Here is a 14,077-nt window from a genome sequence, read left to right as displayed (position 1 = left end):
ACTAAACTAATGAAGAAGAAAATTGACAGTCACAGTACAGATTTGATATTGAAGCATAAAAAGCTTAATTATATGTCTGGGAAACTGAGGGTGGTGGGGTGCAGGGCGGAGCCGGGTAGTGGACATCCAGAGGGACATGGTCAGTTTGACACTGGATTTCTATCTCCAAGGCAGAGGATCATAGCCAGTCTAGACTGATGAGATAAAAGTTCTCTGTGTAAGCAAACATTGTGGTGTAAACAGCCTTAATACAGTTCCAATAGGGGCCATAAAACTGCTCCTAAATGGGCTTTAATTGACATTCTGACTGAGACAAGCCTAAGGATGATTGGTCTGGAAAATGCCACAGTGGCACAGTTGGTACTTTTCTGAGATTGGGGCTGAGGCCAGACCACAGGAAACTTTAACCTATATCTGGTTGTACATTCACCTGTCATGGACTAGGTGATGTTTGCACTGGGTGCTTGAAACATGTGTCATTCTCCAGCATTAACATTTGTCACCTTGAGGAGCATGAGTACTGAAGGTTGTCAATATGTCTAAGAAATCCTGCACAGATCTGACCACATAGAAACAAAAGTGTAACACCAGAGCTTCAATTTTCTGATTTAAAACAAAGCACACAAAACCTTTCAACTATTTTATCTGTTTAACTCAAATGAAAACTAGAATATAGTGAAACTTATGTCAATATATTAGCATTAATTTCAGTCAATTGACAGGCCCCACATTTGCTTAGCTGACTAAGCATATATCAAAATACAATATATAGTAGCCAGATTAATGAGCTTAAAGTCAATCTAGAGCACAAATACCACAGGTGAAAACAGTACGTACGTATCAAAGACATTCAGCAGCCAGTTCAAACACATGTCGACACAGAGAGGCACATTGACCAAGTCCTTGTGGTTTTGTTCCAAGCCATCATAAATGGTTGTTAAACAGTTGATTACTTCAGTCACATTTAGAAGTTGCTCGTTTTGTGTCAATTTGTGCTGTTCGAAGATGCGTTGTGCTGTGTGCAGCTCCAACAGATCCACTACAAAGGATGAAGAAAACTGACTTCAATAGAGGCTTTAACTTACTAGAGCTATCCAAACAAAAGTTACATTCATTCATTTCTGTCCTGGAAATAAAAGCAATGATTCGGAGAAGTATTTGGGGAAGTCAGAAACAGGCCACTTCATTCTAAAGTGCACCAAGTCAAATCTAACTCGGGAGCTGTCAGCAATGTTGGTCACGTTTTGTAGTTCTATTTAGTCACTTCTGTAGAACGATGGTGGAGTGGTAGCACTGTAAATTACGGAGCCCTCCTTAATATTTGTGGTGCAGAATTCAGAACAATTTAAAATGTCTATGCTTTTCAACCTCCATCCATCCTCACCATGCTCAAATCCAACATCTTGAATTTCGCCTCGAATTCTAATTAGTTCTTTCCCAGGGCCTCAAACTGTGGTTTTCCTCGTCTCTCCCCCACCACCTCCCCATCCCACCATCTTCCCGCCTGGCAATATACATTCATTTAAACCATACTTTATGTCACAGCTATTAATTCTTGATTTACACGTTCTTGTTCAACTTATACGCCGCAAAACATTTAAGAAGTATTTAGATGAGCACTTGAAATGCCTAGGCTTACAGGGCTATGGGCCAAATGCTGGAAAATGGGATTAGAATAGATTGGTGCTTGATGGTTGGCATGGACACGATGGGCTGAAGGGCCTGTTTCAGTGCTGTATAACTCTATGGCTCTTAAAGGTCTTCTGTGCTTTGGGTTTTGACCTGAATTTCTCCTTTATTTTGAGTTGCTGTTTTGTCATATTTATGGGCCATTCTAAGTGCCTACCATACAAGATCAGCAGTTAAGCAATCCTCGCTTCAATGTTAGTTCAGCATGCAGCCAAAATAGCCCAGCAAAACTCAAAGCATGGAATGCCAATTGAACCATCCTAATGTAACAGAACCACCATAAACAAAATACAAGGGCGATATAGAGATGAAGCCCTCAGAGGTGTCTATCAATCTGAATGACCAAGATGGACTTCTATAAGCATCAGTCATGGAAACATTTATGGCATACCTGACTTCATCCTCACCAACCTGCCTACCGCAGATGCATCTGAACATGACAGTGTCGGTAGGAAAAACCACCGCACAGTCCTTGTGGAGATGAAGTCTCATCTTCACATTGAGAATACCCTGCATCGTGTTGTGTGGCACGATCACCACGCTAAATGGGATAGATTTAGAACAGATCTAGCAACTCAAGACTGGGCATCCATGAAGCACTGTGGACCATCAACAGCAGCAGAATTGTACTCAACAACAATCTGTAACCTCATGGGCCAGCATATCCCCCACTCTACCATTACCACCAAGCCAGGGGATCAATCCTGGTTCAATGAAGAGGCCAACAGGCATGCCAGGTGCAGCACCAGGCATAACTAAAAATGAGGTGTCAACCTGGTGAAGCTACAAGATACGACTACTTATGTGCCAAACAGTATAAGCAGCAAGTGAGAGTCAGAACTAAGCAATTCCACAACCAACGGATCAGATCTAAGCTCTGCAGTCCTGCCACGTCCAGCCGCACGTGGTGGTGGACAATTAAACAACTCACTGGAGGAGGAGGCTCCACAAATATCGTCATCCTCAATGATGAGGGAGCCCAGAACATCAGCGCAAAAGATAAAGCTGAAGCATTCACTACAATCCTCTGCCAGAAATGCCAGTGGATGATCCATCTCCGCCTCCTCCAAAGGTCCCCAGCATCATAGATACCAGTCTTCAGCCAATTCAATTCACTCCACGTGATATCAAGAAATGGCTGAGGGCACGGGATACTGCAAAGACTATGGGCCCTGACAATAATCCAGCAATAGTACAGAGGACTTGGGCCCCAGAACTTGCCACACCCCGAGCCAAGCTGTTACAGTACAGCTACAACACTGGCATCTACCCGGCAATGTGGAAAACTGCCCAGGTATGTCCTGTACACAAAAAGCAGGACAAATCCAACCCAGTCTACTCTCGATCATCAGTAAAGTGATGGGACGGGTGATCAATGGTGCTATCAAGTGGCACTTGCTTAGCAGTAACCTGCTCACTGATCCTCAGTTTGGGTTCCGCCAGGGCCACTCAGCTCCTGACCTCAATACAGCCTTGATTCAAACATGGGCAAAAGAGCAGAACTTCAGAGGTGAGGTGAGAGCGACTGTCCTTGACATCAAGGCCGCATTTGACTGAGTGTGGCATCAAGGAGCCTGAGCAAAACTGGAGTCAATGGGAATCAGGGGGAAAACTCTCCACTGGTCGGAGTCATACCTAGCACAAAAGAAGATGGTTGTGGTTGTTGGAGGTCAGTCATCTCAGCTCCAGGATATCACTGCAGGAGTTCCTCAGGGTAGTGTCCTAGGCCCAACTATCTTCAGCTGCTTCATCAATGACCTCCCTTCCATCATAAGGTCAGAAGTGGAGATGTTTGCTGATGATTGCACAATGTTCAACACCATTCACAACTCCTCAGATACTGAGCAGTCCATGTTCAAATGCAGCAAGACCTGGACAATATCCAGGCTTGGGCTGACAAGTGGCAAGTAACATTCACGGAACACAAGTGCCGGCAGTGACCACCTCCAAAAAGAGAGAATCTAATTATTGCCCCTTGACATTCAATGGCATTACAATCACTGAATTCTCCACTATCAACATCCTGGGTGTTACCATTGACCAGAAAGTGAACTGGACTAGCCATATAAATACTGTGGCTAGGTCAATGGCTAGGAATCCTGCAGCGAGTAACTCACCTCCTGACTCCCCAAAGCCTGTCCACCATCTTCAAGGCACAAGTCAGGAGTGTGATGGAATACATTCCACTTGCCTGGACATGTGCAGCTCCAACAATACTCAAGAAACTTGACACCATCCAGGGCAAAGCATCCTGCTTGACTGGCACCTTACCCACAAACATTCACTCTCTGCGCCATTGGGACAGCCATCGACATATTGGGCAGGCTCCCCCTCGACCTTTATCGTCAAGGTGGGGAGGTCGGGCGATGCGGGGGGGGGGGGGAGGTGGGCAGGAACTCTGGTGCCCTGTTAAATTCAGCCCAATGCCTTTATTTATCAAGCCATAGGTTGAATATGCTTTTTTAACAACTCTCTCAATATGTCCTTCCAACTTCACAGCACAATGCCCATGCACCCCCAGGTGTCTCTGTTCCTGCGCACTCTTTGGAACTGTGCCACTGAGTCATGTTGTTTCTCTCTATCCCTTCTGCCAAAACACATCACCTCACACTTCCTTCCTTCCTTTCTCTTTCAGCTTTTCCCATGTTATATGGGGGTCACCACATTGCTGATTGATCACCCTCACAATGATCATTATTTTTGGATTTGGCAGGCGGTTTTACAGCAGGATGCCTTTCCTGCCACTAACCCGTCCCATTTATCCAGGCTGGGGACTGTCTACGATATGCGCTGGCTTGCCTGCACTGGTAGCTGGGTTCTTCTGCGGCCAACAAGTCTGGGAGTTAGACTCAAACCCAAAGCTTCTGGCTCAGAAGCAGTGGTACAACTGACTAAGCCACAAGACCTCCTGCATCACCTCACACTTCTTCGTATTAAATTCCATCTGCCACTTCTCTGCCCATTCTGTTAGCTTAGTTATATCCTGTTGCAGTCAATTAGTATCATCGTCACCGTTTGCCACTCCTGCAAGTTTGGTATCATAAGCAAATTTTAAACGTTTACTTTGTATTCCAATATCCAAGTCATTTACATATATCAAAAAAAAGCAGTGGCCCTACACTTGAACCAGGGAACACCGCCTTCGACCACCCTCCAGTCTGAAAAGAACCATTTACCACAACTCACTGTTTTTTGTCCTTAAATCAATTTTTTTAACCCAAATTTGACACTTGTCCTCCTATTTCAAGAGCCTCACTTTCGTTAGCAAGGCTTTTCTGTCCTACTTTGTCAAATACTTTCTTAAAGTCCACACAGACAACATCCACTGCGTTCTCTTCATCGATCTTCTCTGTTACTTCATTAAAAAATTCAATAAATTTAGTCAAGCACGGTCTGCCTTTCACAAAGCCATGCTAGCTCTCCTTATTAACTCAATGCTCTCTGTGAATATTGTTTCTAAAACCTTATCCACCACTGATGTTAAATTAATTGATCTGTAGTTGCTAGGACTATCCTACACTCCTCCTTGAATAAGCGCATCACATCTGCACTCTCCAATCCTCTGGCAACGACCCCCCCACCCCCACCCCACCACTCTCCCAACCGTATCTAGCGAAGATTGTATTGCATGGGAAAGGAGGAGGAAAGTTAATCAGGATTATAGCTACACCATAGCGGTATAATGGATAACAGCACCAGAGAAATGAATGTCACACAAGAACTATCTTATCTCAGTGGTTCTGAAACTGGGTCCATGGTAGAGACTTTCTAGGGGTGTCTTGAAGCTATTATGTATATAATATTATTGGAAAATATTTTTATTTTAAAATAGAGGTTTAGTCTGCGGGTGTGTCTTAATTGGATTAAAACCTGCTAGTCTGGGTGCTTTGATGTGTACTAGTTTTGAGATGTAAATGGAGAAGTAGAGGTGCATTTGCATTTTGTTGAATAGAGCATTCAAGAAGTGGGGTGAAATCTGGCACCTAGCTAGCAGAGACCAGGCAACGTTTATATTACTAATAAAATTGGTACTATGAAAGGGGTTTCATTGTTTGAATTTACATTCAATGAGATGTGCGCATATAACCGATAGCAGTTTTGGTGTGTGCAGGGCAGAGGCAACGTAAGATCAAAGCAGCTGTAAGCCTCCAACTGTCTCCACAGGAACTAAGTGAAAAGAACCTCATTTTGAATTTGTAAGGTGAAAATGCTTCGCCTGATGTCCAGTTAAGTCTATGAGTGCTGTTGCCTTAATGGAGATTAGTTTGGGAATTTGTTAAAAATTATGATAGTAATAATTTGTAGCCATGTGTATATATTTAACTTGTGTACATTAATAAATGTCTCATGTATTTTGATATAAAACCTCTCGAGAACTGGTGGTCTGATTCCTGAATTTAGAGTTGCATCTCAAACATACCACTTAAAAATATAGGTTATGACAGTTTTTAAAGTTTCCCCCTGGGATTTATAAATAACTCCGTTTTACCAACTGCTGGGTCATAACAGGGGTCCACAAACTAAATCATCTCTGTCATAATTTTACATGATGCATATTGAACTTCAAGATTTTGCTAAAATTTGCTTCAATAATTATAAATGAAGTGTTATGAACACTAATAACGTTCTCACCCCAACCAATTCCGATAAGCACCGCTTCTCTGTGTGCTGATTGGTTGGAAAGCTGTGGCCAAGTACAGAGCTTCACTATTTATCACTAATGGAAACATCTCTGGGGTGCTTCTATCTATAATTAGTTTTTAATTACTGTAATATAGAGATCCACAACTATTTATAAATCATGAATATAGGATTTTTAAAAAATACATAAACCAATCCCACCCTTTTTCTAATTAATGAGACCAATTGTTGGATAGCATACACTGGATAAGTTAGCAGTCAATCATTTATGAGCGTCCCTGTCAAACATCACACCAAGGACAGACAGATTTGGCAGTGAGAAGCAGGCATATCCATCTCCCTGATATGTGTAAGTAAAAAGCTGTTTTCTTAATAACATTATTAAAACACTCCTTACATGCAGCACTTTCATATTTTGAGTATTATATAGCAATTAAGATGGGGAAGTCAGTGGTTACTAATTCATTTGAAAATATCCAACCAAAAAAGTTTGAGAACCATTGTCTTACTTAAAAGATTAAACACTAGAGGGAGCCCACATTTAGAAGGAACTATGCAAAATCTGTAAGACTCCTGGAGAATCATCAACAATAACCCAAAATATGCACTGCTACTCTAATACATCTCAAAGAGGACATGGGTGAACGTGCTAGAACAGATGCCTGACCTCTAGAGTCAAATTACAATAAAGTGGCTTGGCAAATCCCTGCTGCCAACACTTCTACCATGGCAAGAAATAGAATATTAATGGCTTATACTACAACAGTAGAGAACTTATATGTTGGTTATTTCTTACTGAAGTGCAGCAACCGTTACTGTATGCACACAAAAATGCACTTTCACTGTGAAATAAATTTAATGGTCAAAATTGCATTTTCATTCTTCCCCCTCACATACAAGGGATAATTCTGCAAGGTTCTGGTCTCTTTCAGAGGTACATCCTCTCCAAATTGCCCCCAAGATCTAATCTTAAGAATGGGGCTATCCTTCAACAGCCTCCAACAAAATATCCTCATTGTGTAACTTTGTGATAAATTCATTAAACACACAACATAGGATCCATGTCAAGCTTGGTGTTTTTTTCACTGTTTGTTTAACTTCCTGGCCTGTCCCCCATGATTTCTGAGGAAGCTATTAGTCTATCTCTGTATCAGAACATTCTTCAAAAAGTTAATTCCTCAGCCAGATCTTGATATAGAAACTGGATAGTTTCGGTTCAAGGTCTGAATACCACAGCACAAAATCATACTTCAACTTTTCAGTCATTTAAATCGTTTAACAAGTGGTTTCATGTAGGACCACCTATGAGATGAAGCGACGTCTGAAATACTACACATTTGCTGGAAACAGCCAAGCTCAGTTTTGCTAGTTTGCAAAAACCTGACACAATATGACAGCTGTGGGTATAAATCAGCTAGAACTATTCAAATCAGCAAAATTCAGTAAAATGTAATCGACTCAAGATCATAGGAAGATAAAGTTGTGCAAGTCTTTAGATATAACTGCACTATGACCTCTGCCACAAAAATCATGATGATGCAGAGAGTAATTGACCTCTTGAGAAACTGCCCGGGTAAATTAATGTCAATCACAAATAACAAGATGCGTTCCTATGGAAAATAAAGATCCACCTAATCTAATGGATTTTCTTTCAAATATTTTAACATGACCCCTTGGATCCCAAACTAGGCCAACAGGATTGTGGGCAATATATCCACAGGCCTTAAATACTGTTCTGAAATCATCTACATTTCATTGGGTAATAGACATGGTGTGATTTCCCCAGGCAGTATGACTGAGTCTGAGCAATCATTGACTAAGGGACTCATGGATGCCAACATACACCTCACACTGCTTTCCACAATGTCCCAATGTCCTGCCCCCAAATCAGTGCAATATCAGCTCCATCTTGTATCTGTGTGTCTTATTTAAGTTACTACTGTCAAATAGGCAGATGTTGGGCCACTTAATTTATAAATCAACTTCAATCTCTAAAATCATTATGGTGAATTAAAATGGACTGATCTGGATTAATGAAAACATCACCTTGAGGTAGGCGCTATGAAAGAGCTAAACACAGACTCTTTCAGAGTCTAAAATAATCAATATCTGCATATTCTCTACAGCAGTATTCATATCATAGTCTCGAAGAGTTATTGTGCAAGCAATATAGTGCAAATAAATCCCTCCAATCAAGTGCTTGCTCCAGTACCAAAACCACTCTGATCAAAGCCACAATGAATCCTATGTGACTGTGACAAAGGCAAACATTCCTTCCTTGTCCTTCTTGATCTGTCTGCAGCCTTTGACACAATTGGCCACACCACCGTAATCTAGCTGGGTGTGACTGCACTCACCTAGTTCCATTCTTACCTATCTAATCATAGCCAGAAAATCACTTACAATAGCTTCTCTCCTCGCACCAGCATCGTTACCTCTGGTGTCCCCAAAGGATTATCCTTGGCACCCTCCTGTTTCTCATCTACATGCTGCCCCTCAGTGACATCATCCAAAAACACATCAATTTCCACACATACGCTATTGATACTCAGCTCTACCACACCATCACCTCTCTTGATTCCTCCACTGTCTATAAATTATCAGGGTATGTCCTCAGCCCAACCATCTTCAGCTGCTTCATCAATGACCTTCCTTCCATCATGAGGTCAGGAGTGAGGATGTTCGCTGCTGATTGCACAGCACCATTTGTAACTCCTCAGATACTGAAGCAGTCCATGCCCAAATGCAGCAAGACCTGGACAATATCCAGGTTTGGGTTGACAAGTGGCAAGTAACATTCGCGCCACACAAGTGCCAGGCAATGACCATCTCCAACAAGAGAGGATCCAACCATTGTCCCTTGATGTTCAATGGCATTATCATCACTGAATCCCCCACTATCAACATCCTGGGGATTACCATTGACCATAAACTGAACTGGGCTAGCCACATAAATACTGTGGCTACAAGAGCAGGTCAGAGACTAGGAATTGTGCAACAAGTAACTCACCTCCTGACTTCCCAAAGCCTGTCCACCATCAAAAGGCACAAGTCAGAAGTATGATGGAATACTTCCCATTTACCTGGATGAGTGCAGCTCCCACAACACTTAAGAAGCTTGACACCATCCAGGACAAAGCAGCCCACTTGATTGGCACCACATCCACAAATATTCACTCCCTCCACCACCGACGCATAGTAGCAACAGTGTGTACCATCTACAAGATACACTGCAAGAATTCTGCAGGCTCCCTCAACAGCACCTTTCAAACCCACAACCACTACAATCTAGAAGGACAAGGGCAGCAGATAGATGGGAACACCACCAACTGGAAGTCCCTCTCCAAGTCACTTGCCATCCTGACTTGGAAATGTATCACTGTTCCTTCACTGTCGCCGGGTCAAAATCCTGGAACTCTCTCCCTAACAGCTACTGTGGGTGGTACACCACATGGACTGCAGTGGTTCAAGAAGGCAGCTCACCACCGCCTTCTCAAGGGCAACTAGGGATGGGCAATAAATACTGGCCCAGCCAGCGAAGCACACAGCCTGTAAATGAATTTTAAAGACAGCTTCCCCCAATTAACTATTGGGTAGAGCAAAACTATTGTGTTTGGTCCTTGCAAGGAAGTCTGCTCCAGCTACCAATTCCACCTCTCTCCCTGGCAGCTGTCTGAGACTAACTGTTTGCACTCTTTGTGCCATATTTGGCCTCAAGGTGAATATCCGAGCACATAAGCCTGCTATGAAAAAGGCTGCTTATTTCCATATCTGTGACATTGCTCAGCTGCCCCTGTATAGGTTCATTGGATGCTGGAACCCTCAACCATGACTTTATCATCTCTAGATTTGACTATTCAAATACATGCCAAGTCAGACTCCAAGTTTTATCCTTTTTAAATGCCAGGTCATCCAAAACTCTGTTGACTGTGTCCTAATACGCACCATGTCCCATTCACACATCATCCCTAATCACACTGACCTACATTGGCTCCCAGTTAAACAATGCCTCAGTTTCAAAATTCTCATGCTCATCTTCAAATCTTCCATGGCCTTGCTCGTCCCCATCTCTAATCTCCTCCAGCCTCACAACCCTCTTAGATATCTCCACTCCTCTAAATGTGACTGCTGAAGCGTCCCAATTTGAATTGCTCCACCACAAGTGGCCGTGCCTTCAACTCCCTAGGCCGCAGGCTTTGGAATTCCCTCAATGAACCTCTCCAACACTCTTTCCTCCTTTGAGACACTCCTTAAGACCAACATTTTGAGCATCTGCCTTAACATCTCCTTATGTGATTCAGTGTCAAATTTTATTCTACAATGTTCCTACGAAGTGCCTTTGGATATTTTATTGTGTTAAGGGTACAATATAAATACAAGTTGGTGGTGTTATTATGAACTGGTTATATATTGCTTCAGAATTTTCTGTCAAAGTAATGATTAGGTTAATGGCACTTTCTGTTATAAATGTATAAATGGTGCAGTAATTAAAGGCAAGGGGCAGATACGTGGTTAAATACCAAAGTTGTGCGCTCTGCTGTTAGCTTCATGAAAATGGTATCTCACTTTAGCCTCCCTTTTTTTGGGAACTTGCTGTATATGCCCATTAAATTCACCACAGAAAGTTAAGTCTCGTCATTACACATTGCAAGTACTCTTTTAATGACATGATAAGTGTTAATGACTGCCAATCAACCTCAATTCTTACTTTTTCTTTCTCCCTTAATCCAATCTTTATCTCCCTCTCTTTATTTGTCTTTTCGTACCTGATCTGACATCAAATTATTGCTCCTTTAATTCAGCCTGATTCTCAGTCCTTCATATGGTTATATCCTGATTTTTAAGGAGTTATCCAGTTGGTTCCCCTGTTCACCCAAGTCCCAAATGCCTTATTGCTTTGGCTGCTCCATTATCAGCTCGCACTTTCAGCAACTTTGCAGGTAAAAATCTTTTGAGCTGAAGGGTGCAGGGGCAAGTCTAACTAATTACTCTGCTACTGCAAAATCTGACCCATTGTAAGCAATTGAACCTGACAGCAGACGTGAAAGGAATTCCACAATAAAATAAAGCATCAGATTACAGATGACTGAATATATGGAGCCACTCACAACAGAGAGCTTTCTGTAGTCGGCGGATCTTCATGGCTGTCCGATAGGCAGAAAAACGCACATTGTTTAAATCACCTGTATTAAAAAAAAATAGGAAAATGTTTGAAGATAAGTACAACTATTTCAACCAAAACACATTCTCAACTACCTCAACCAATTAATAGAAGGATGAATCATAGAATGGTTACAGCACAGTAGGAGGCCATTCAGCCCATTGAGTCCATGCTGGCTGTTGCAAGAGTGCTGTAGCTAGTTGTATTCCCCATCCTTTTCCCATAGTCTTGCAAATTTATTCCCTTCAGGTGCTTATCCAATTTCTTTTTGAAAGCTGTGATTGATTCTGCCTCCACCAAACTCTCAGGCATTCCAGATCCTAACCACTCGCTGCTTTCATTCTTTTGCCAGTGACCTTAAATCTGTGCCTTCTGGTTCTGAAAATGAAAATTAACTAGTTCAATTCTTATCTTTATTCTATATTCTTTCATGGTATGTCAGTATCACTGGCAAGGCCAGCATTTGTTGCCCATCCCTAACTCCCCTAAGATAGTAGCGAGCCACGCAACATTCATCACGCTGCTTAAATTCACATTTAAAAGTTCTTAGTTCTGAAATGAATCTTCTTTTGTAAAGATGTAAGAATATAGTAGTAAATGTCATTATTTGCAAAGGTCTGTGGGTGAATGAAAGATGAGGGATAAAGAGAGTGACTCAGTAATCTCATTGTGGGATTTGAAGGAGGGGAAAAAGAGACAGGCACATGCCCCTGGAGTAAAATTTTGATGCTTACCGCCCTATTTTTGGGTACTATGAATGGCCTCAGAGATCCAAAATGGTATCTGTGACTCTTGTGCACAATTCTGGTGCAAGTCACAAAGGATGCCATTATGGAATTAGCCTGCGTGCAGTGAACATCTGATGGAAGGATGCAGAGTAGGTATGACATCACCAGCGCTGTAATTTTGCAGCTCACCACTCAACAGTCTCTTAATGACACATGGCTGAACATATGTTCAGCAGCAGAATGAATGGCCCCTCTGCCAGTGTTATTTAAAGGAATTATCAACTACTTTCAGATTAGCTCCTGATGGGTTTATACTAGTTGTTGCTACGATATACAAGTGTTTGGTGCTTTCTAGAATTCTCTGAAGTTGCTAAATTATAGAGGGAGTGGTGTGGCTGGTACTGAAGGACTTCGTCCAGACTTCAAGGCTGCTGCAGAAACCAGTTATTCACAGACATTGGTGCAAGACTAGGCATTTGCAGAGAACTATGCAGGCCAATGCCCAGTGTCCTGGTAGCTGTCATGATACCCTCATTCTGCAACTTTTTTGCTGTGTGAGCTGCATGTGAGCCATCACGACAAACCAAAGGGTAGCTACTGAACTAGAAGGGCTACCCTCTGATTACATGGCTCATGACTCTGGTATGCAACCCATGCACATGTGAGCAACATGCACATAGTAAAAGCCATGCTGCCACATGAAATGTGATAGAGGAGGCCACTGCCCTGCAGAAACAACTTTTGCCTGGTCCGCTCTGGGGAGCCCTTCAGTACTTGGCAGAGCAGCTATCAAGACTCATAGTGATCTGCTGAATGCTGCACAACCTCGCCGTAAGAGCACCAACTTTATGGTGTGCATCTGAGGAGCAGGAGGACAAGGAACAGGAGGGGAGGAAGCAACCTGGGCAGCCACTTTCTGATTGGACTGCCTGTAAACAACTCATACAACTGCTATAGTTAATGCAACCTGTATTCTCCAAACACCAACTGTCCCACACTTCACCTTCCCTATATTAGTAGTGGTCACAGCATTGGCTGGCCACAATGCAAAAATAAGAGCCAGCACAAAACAAACATTCCACATCAAATTTACAAATCAAAGCATGTCAGACTGCTAATCACCCTTGTACACTCCCTCATTCTTCTGTGTGCCTTTGCCTGTGTTAGTGCTCTGATGCAGTGCTACCCCAGTGGCTGCAGCATTGCTGGTGGAAGGCTGCTTTCTTTCAGGGAAGGAGACAGATGGGCTTGGAGATCAGCCATGAGTGGCCCTAAGCCTAGAAGGTCTAGCTTCAGATTGCACCATCTTGGTCGCAGCTTGCATTCGCTGGGTGATGGACAACAGCAAGGGCACTGGCGGAGTGGCAGTGGTTGAAGGATGAATGCTGTCATCCTGACAGGACAGTAAATCTGTGTTCCATGGAGCCACCATCACTCCTCTGGGGCAGCAGCTCAACAATCCTAACATTCTAGCGTAGATTGCTGAACTGCTGTGACACTCTGCAAGCCCTTTCAAACACTAATATTCAGAGCCATAATGGCAGTAGTCTGAACTTGCAAGGGAGCAATCTGAACTTGGATAGCAGCAAGCCGAGCTTCCTCTGCAGCACTCAGACATTGGATGGCTTCTGCTTACACTGCAATGAAAGCCAAGACATTGGCCATCAGATGCTATGTAAGGTTGGGTCCACAAGTGTTCTAATGGGGCTCCAAGCTCTGTGCAAAATTGTCACTGGACTCCTCAGTACTCTTCAAAATTGCGCACAGGTTTTCTGACAGATCTTGCAATGCAGCAAGCATTTCATTGTGCACACCCAACAGCTTTCTTCTGCAGCTTGCACCCTTGAGTTTTCTGCAG

The 14,077-nt window shown here is 42.8% G+C and overlaps 1 protein-coding gene across 8 annotated transcripts in view; it reads right to left on the bottom strand.

The window, feature by feature from the left end:
- Positions 1 to 14,077, bottom strand: part of utrn (utrophin) — a 630,893-nt gene that overhangs the window by 114,743 nt on the left and 502,073 nt on the right. For all 8 annotated transcript variants that reach the window (XM_078556557.1, XM_078556553.1, XM_078556558.1 and 5 more), the window contains 2 exons: positions 11,439 to 11,513; positions 838 to 1,039 (listed from right to left, as the gene is read on the bottom strand). In XM_078556557.1, the coding sequence (XP_078412683.1) occupies positions 838 to 1,039; positions 11,439 to 11,513 (277 nt within the window). The remainder of the gene's footprint in view (positions 1 to 837; positions 1,040 to 11,438; positions 11,514 to 14,077) is intronic.

The sequence above is a fragment of the Cetorhinus maximus genome, chromosome 14 (genome assembly GCF_964194155.1).
Source record: "Cetorhinus maximus chromosome 14, sCetMax3.hap1.1, whole genome shotgun sequence".
In the NCBI taxonomy this organism is placed as follows: Eukaryota; Metazoa; Chordata; class Chondrichthyes; order Lamniformes; family Cetorhinidae; genus Cetorhinus; species Cetorhinus maximus.
The sequence above is the reverse complement of the archived record's forward strand: the minus strand, read 5'-3'. Positions and strand labels throughout refer to the sequence as shown.